At 36.1% G+C, this 6,877-nt stretch overlaps 1 protein-coding gene across 1 annotated transcript in view; it reads left to right on the top strand.

The window, feature by feature from the left end:
• Positions 1-6,877, top strand: part of SLC5A12 (solute carrier family 5 member 12) — a 61,165-nt gene that overhangs the window by 12,047 nt on the left and 42,241 nt on the right. The window contains exons 2-4 of the mRNA XM_007951963.1: positions 2,866-2,931; positions 5,703-5,754; positions 6,612-6,679. Coding sequence (XP_007950154.1) covers positions 2,866-2,931; positions 5,703-5,754; positions 6,612-6,679 — 186 coding nt within the window. The remainder of the gene's footprint in view (positions 1-2,865; positions 2,932-5,702; positions 5,755-6,611; positions 6,680-6,877) is intronic.

A 6,877-nucleotide genomic window follows, 5' to 3' on the forward strand; every position in this document is an offset into this window, starting at 1 on the left:
TGGTTAGCAGTCAAGTGCCTTAGGCACTACGCTACCAGAGCTCCTGGGCAAAGAATAAGGAAGACTAAAGAAGAGTTGATGCTTTTGAGTTGTGTTGTTGGTGAAGAATGCTGAACTCTGGACTGCCAGAAGAATGAACAAATCTGCCTGGAAGAAGTCCATGTGGAATGCTTGTTGGAAGTGAGAATGCCAGACTTCATTTGACCTGCTTTGGTCATGTTGTCAGAAGGGACCATTCCCTGGATAAGGATATCATGCTTGGTAAAGAGGAGGGTCAGTGAAAAAGGCAAAGACCCTCAATGTGATGGATTGACACAGTGGCTGCAATTATGGGCTCAGGTATTGCAAGGATTGTGAGGCTGGTGCAGGACTGGGCAGTGTTTCATTCTGTCATACATAGGGTCACAATGAATTGGAGCCAACTTGACTGCACCTAAACAACAATGTGCTGTTTGTTTCTTATGAGTTCATTTTAGAAAGAGAAAAATCCAGGCTTAGTGCAATAAATATCTTTCTAAAGGCATGGGATGTGAACCTAAGTTGTCCTTACCACAAAGGTTTTACGTTGTTTTCTATCCTATTATACCTGAGACCTGTGAGTCCTCACTGACTTTCCTACTTCTGTAACAATAACTCTTAAACCTGGTACCTTAAACTGGACTATAATCTGGCTCCCGTCTACTGAATACATTATATGAAGAGAGAAAGTCTGAAAATAAAGTGGTTCTTTACATGGAGGAGATGGGGTAAAGATTGAGCAGAATGCACTGGGAAGTGTGGATTAGTGTAAAATTGAAATCACAATTCTACCAAGAGAAGTTCCTGGTAGGATTTCAAAGAAGTACCCACCTTAAGCCATGTAGCAACAATTATGTACAGTTTCTAGGAAAAAGACATATCAGTAGCTTTTTCTAGGAAAAAGACATATCAGTAGCTAATCTCTAATATAATAAAAATGACTTTTTCTCAAATTCAAACAGGAAATACGTAACAAAAAAAATCTACCACAAGTTGAACTCTCAAGTCTTTTGTTACTTTTTAGAGGCTAAATTTCATTTGGTTCATTTAATACATATTTTTCAGGCACTGGAAAACGCATCTTAGTGTCTGCTAGAATAGTTAACAGAAACTTTCCTGATCTCTGACCCCTGACTCTAAGTCACATCATGCTATTTAGCACTCTCCCGGTTCCCTGTAACTCTTCTTCCTAGTACAATCTCAAAGGTGGCTTGACTTTTATTAGTATAAACTTTTGTTAATGTTGGCCTTCTTTAATCTGTAACATCCTCTAGGGAATATATTATATCATATCTGCTTGTCATGTGTCAGAATGAATACAGAAGGCAGGTAATAAATCTTTGCTGAATGAATAAATAAAATGAAAGAAGAAGATAAAACTAAATAAAATGGAATATTGTTTATGTTTCAGGGAAGTTAAGTATGATACCGTAAAACATATCTCTTCCTTCACCAAGGGTATCCATATCTGTGAGAGAATAAATTGTGTTGCTTTAAGTCACCAAGTTGGTGGTAATTTGTTACAGTAGACAAAGGAAGTTAATACAGTGGTATAAACAAATCCAATTAAAAGATATAACAAAGCAGATATTAGAGTACATGAATGAGGTGTAATATAAGTGTCACAAGAGCTCAGAGGAGAAAGTATTACTGGGGATTTTCATAGGAGTAGCAAATTGGTGATCCTTCTTAAGAGATAACTAAGAATTTAAAAAAAAAAAGGGCTCTCTCATATTGAAAAAATCTATCTAAACAAACAAAAGAACTAAAAAGTACAAAATACGTTGGTTGACCAATAACAGTAACTTCAGTTTGGAGTATAATGTAGTGAGGGCAGTTATTGTCTAATTGGGTAACTCACCAGATCTTTCTACATAGTCTGTCTTAGTCTGGAATTTATGCGGAAATTGTTCACCCTGGATGAACCTTTTGGTATTTGAAACATCAGTGGCATAGCTTCCAGGATCATAGCGGCATGCAAGCTGCCACAGTACAACAAACTGGCAGATGAGTTAGTGGTGTGATTTTGGCTAGGAAGGGTGTGAGTAAGACAAGTGAGGATTTAGAATAGCAAGCCAAGAAATGCACACTATTTTGTTGACAATAGAAAATTATTAAAGATGTTGAACAAAAGATAGACATGATCAGAGCTTTGCTTTGAGAAATTTACAAATTACAATTAATTTCAACTGGAATCAGGAGGAAAAGTTTGGGAGCAGCTACAGTAATTCAGGAAACAGTAAATGAGGCCCTGAGTTAAAAGTAGGGCAGTGTATATATAATGGAAACAATGACTTCAGTGTGTCCAAATGGTAGACTGTTGGGCAGAAAATCTGAAGCCCTAGAGTTTTATTCAAATTATCCATTTATGTTCTCTGACTGTGGTGAGACACTTGAACAGGAATTGAGCCTCTGACATTTAAAACTTCATGATTAAAAAAAAAAAAAAAAAAAAAAAAAAACACTTTATTCCACTGATTCCAAGACTGAAACATACAAACAAAAACGAAACCAGGTATCACCAAGTCAAGTCCAGTTCCTGGCAACGCCACGTGTCTCAGAGTAGAATTGTGTTCTATGGGGTTTCAAGGCTGTGACCTTTCAGAAACAGATCATCAGCCTTTCTTATAAGACACTTCTGGGTAGGTTTGAACAGGCAACCTTTGGGTTAGTAGTTGAACGCTTATCTATTTGCACTACTACTCCTTTCTAAGGATATATAGCATAAAATCACATTATAAATCCAAAGCTCTAACCTCACACTAATACCAAGAAAAAGACAACCTTCTTAGCAGCTCTTACCTAAAACTCACTTACTCTTGGCCTATCCTTCTCTGTTTTCTCTAGTACTTAGAACTACGATTCAACAAACCAGTTCGCTACGTGGCAACAGTCATCTACATTGTGCAGACGGTAAGCAAGCAGTAAGGGTTAATACAGATGTGGAAAGGACGGGGTTACAGGACACAGATTTGTTCTTTTTTTTTTTTTTAAAGAGGTCCCTTGACCCTTGAACTTAGTTAAAGGGAACTATATTCTTCCCAGGATAGCACTTTTAAGATTTATGATTACATTGAGAATAATGTTGTTGTTGTTAAGTCCCATCGACGTGGCACTGTCGCACAGCTACCTTACGTACAACAGAACAAAACACTGCCTGTTTGTGTGCCATCTTCACAATCCTTGCTGTACTTCAGCCCATTGTTGCAGCCACTGTGTCAATCCGTCTTGTTGAGGGTCTTCCCCTGTTTCACTGACCCTCTACTTTACCAAGCATGATATCCTTCTCCAGGGAATGGTTCCTTCTGACAACATGACCAAAGTATGAGACAAAATCTGGCCATTCTCATTTCCAAGGAGCATTTGGCTGCACTTCTTCCAGGACAGATTTGTTCATTCTTCTGGCAACCCATGGTATTTTCAGTATTCTTCGTCAACACCACAATTCAAAAGCATCAGCTCTTCTTCAGTCTTCCTTATTTATTGCCAAGTTTTCACATGCATATGAGGTGATTGAAAATACCATGGCTTGGGTAAGGCTCACCCTAGTCTTCAAAATGACATCTTTGCTCTTCAGCACTTTAAAGAGGTCTTTTTCAGTAGATTTGTCCAGTTCAATGTGACATCTGAATTTTTTGACTGATGCTTCCATGGGTGTTGATTGTGGATCCAAGTAAAATGAAATCTTTGACAACTTCAATCTTTTCTCCATTTATCATAATGCTGCTTAATTCTTTATTTATGAGGGTTTTTGTTTTCTTTATCCATACTACAAGTCTGTAATCCATACTACAGACTAGTGTTTGATCTTCATCAGTAAGTTCTTCCAGTCATCTTCCCTTTCAGCAAGCAATGATGTGTCATCTGCATCTTGCAGGTTGTTAATCTCCAATCCTGATGCCATGTTCTTCTTGGTGTAGTCTAGTTTCACAGATTATTTTCTCAGTACATAGGTTGAATAGATATAATTGTGGTACAAGCATACAACCTTGATACACACCTTTCCTGGTTTTAAATCATGCAATATACCCTTGTTCTTTTCTGATGACAGCCTCCTGGTCTTTTTACAGGTTCTTCATGAGCACAATTAAGTGTTCTGGAATTCCCATTCATCTCAATGTTACCTATAGTTTGTTATGATCCACAAATTTGAATGCTTTTTGCATAGTCAATACAAAACAAGTAAACATCTTTGTGGTATTCTTTCAGCCATGATCCATCTGACATCAGCAATGATATCCCTCATGCCACGTCCTCTTTTGAATCCAGCTTGCATTTCTGGAAGTTCCCTGTCAATATACTGCTGCAACTGTTTTTGAATCACTTTCAGCAAAATTTTACTTGTATGTGATATAAATGATATTGTTCAATAATTTACACATTCTGTTAGACGACCTTTTTTTTGAAATGGGTAGAAATATTCATCTCTTCCATTCAGTTGGCCAGGTAGTTGTCTTCCAAATTATTTGGCATAGATGAATAAGTGCCTCCAGGGTGGCATCAGTTTGTCAAAACACCTCAGTGGGTAGTCTGTCAATTTCTGGAGCATTGCTTTTTGCCCATTCCTTTAGCTTCAACTTCTTCATTCAATATCATTGGTTCTTGATCATATGTCTACTCCTGAGATCCTTGAATATCAACCTTTTTTTTTTTTTGTACAGTGACTCTCTGTATTCCTTCCATCTTCTTTCAATGCTTCCTGCATCATTCAATATTTTGAGAATAGCCAATAAATAAATGTATATTATAGTATATCATAAGTCATGCATAAAGCATTTTCTTAAAACATATTTTACCCTCTTATTCCACCTGTACATTTTGTTTTGGAGATTGAATGATAACTATCTTTTTGTTTGTTTGTTCATTTTGCTTTGTTTTTTGTCTTTTTTTCTTTTTTTTTTTTAAATATGTATACTACTTACTGAGGTCAACCAGAAATACCTATTTTTCTAAAAAACATTTTACAATAAGACAATGCTCCAATTTATTTCTTATGGACACTTCCCAGCTTCAAGGTGCCTTCTTGCTTCCCCAAGCTTACCTGTGGCACACAGTTGTTGTGTTTCCCACGAATGAACAAATGTTTTCTGCTAGAAGATAATCTTCATCTCTATTCTCAGTCAAAACTTCCACTCAATGACTGACTGAATAATTTAGGTGAGGGAATGGAGGAAAGCAGTGCTCCTTGCCTTGACCACTAACTAAGGTGTTTGCCTGTTAAAAAACCTCATATATATCTCTAATTTGTAGGATTCCATTTGAAATAAAATGGGAACTGACCCCATTACTGTCATGGTAGATATTGCAATTCTGAGTTTGTGTTATTCGGTAAATGTCATAAAGTCAACAGACATCCTACTGAAGCATGCAGGCATGGGAGCAGTGGGTAGAGAGAGGCTGAATCAAACACTTCAGTTTAAGCTTATTTTTATATCTTTTAGAAATATACCAAATCTAGTTACAAAGTCTCAAAATTGACAGCAGCCTTAAATGTCTAGTCCTCTTCTCCCAAATAAACTTTACATGCCCTCTGCAAATTAGTTATAGTTGTCAACACTTCAAAATTAGAGTGGATGTGAATAAAATGTTTGGTGCACAAGTTGAAGAAAGTGCTAAATTTCTAGGCAGCTTCCCCTTCTATGTCACCCTTCTCTCTGTTCACTTTGTTCCCGCTTCTCCTCTAGATTCTCTACACAGGAGTAGTGGTGTATGCTCCTGCTCTGGCACTCAATCAAGGTGAGTATAGACACTCCTTTGACGACAATGCACCATTTTTGTGCCAGATTTCATGCTTTGGAGAAATATAGATAAAATGCATCATTGGAGAGACATTCCTAAGATTAAGTGCTGTAAGTTACAGTAGTAATCACCACATTAAACTCTAAAATTGATCAAATATTAAAAATGATGCAAACAATTAGTTACTTAATTTTCCCTCTCCATGTTTTAAAACTGATGATTTTTGTTTGTTTTTCAATCACAGAAATGATGGAATTTTCATATTTTATATGCACAAGTACAGAGAAGACCACCTATAATATTGTTCTTTCTCTGTGATTTCACAAAGGACATAATCTGAGGACAAGATTGAAAGATGCTTATAATAATTGCTTTAAGATTTAACATTTACCTTTTCAAGAGAATAGAATCATAGAAACAAAAACAAAAGGGAAAAAATTGAAGACAAACTACAATGATGTCCATAATATAGAAACCTTGACCTTCATTTTAACTAGGCTAAGTGCTTAAATTGAGAAATATTAATGCATGGAAGATATTTATGTAGTTTCAAAATACTAGAACTAACTCTGCCAAGATAAAAACAATTAGAAATAAGCTAGAAGTTACAGAATCTCAGTAGGACAATTTGGTTTTCAACATTATGTACTTTATGGACTGATTTGAAGTATGAAACAATCCTTATCAGAGGTGAGAATATTTCAGGGTAAAAACTCTAATTTGATTTCCCTTTTCCTACAAAGAATTTTGACAAAAAAAAAAAGAGGGAAAAATCATAACGATTCCTCCATAAAAGTTGTTCTTTTACTTTCCTTCGAGAGGCTCATTTATAACATATTTTTCTCCTTTCATAGTGACGGGGTTTGATCTCTGGGGCTCTGTGTTTGCAACAGGAATTGTTTGCACATTCTACTGTACCCTGGTATGTATCTGGCTATGAAAAAATACTGAGCTCTACCTCCTAATATGGGATAAAGGCAAATTTCCAACAACAGGTCATCTAATTATAGCAGAAATTGCTATTTCAAAATTAAATATAAATGTGTCAGCTTGCCTGTCATAGTTTCCTAAGAAAGATGCTGTTGCTATATTTAAACTTATTTTCAGAATCAACCATTCA

This window comes from Orycteropus afer, unplaced genomic scaffold (assembly GCF_000298275.1).
Source record: "Orycteropus afer afer isolate SDZICR_OR568_19922 unplaced genomic scaffold, OryAfe1.0 scaffold00321, whole genome shotgun sequence".
Taxonomy (NCBI): domain Eukaryota; kingdom Metazoa; phylum Chordata; class Mammalia; order Tubulidentata; family Orycteropodidae; genus Orycteropus; species Orycteropus afer.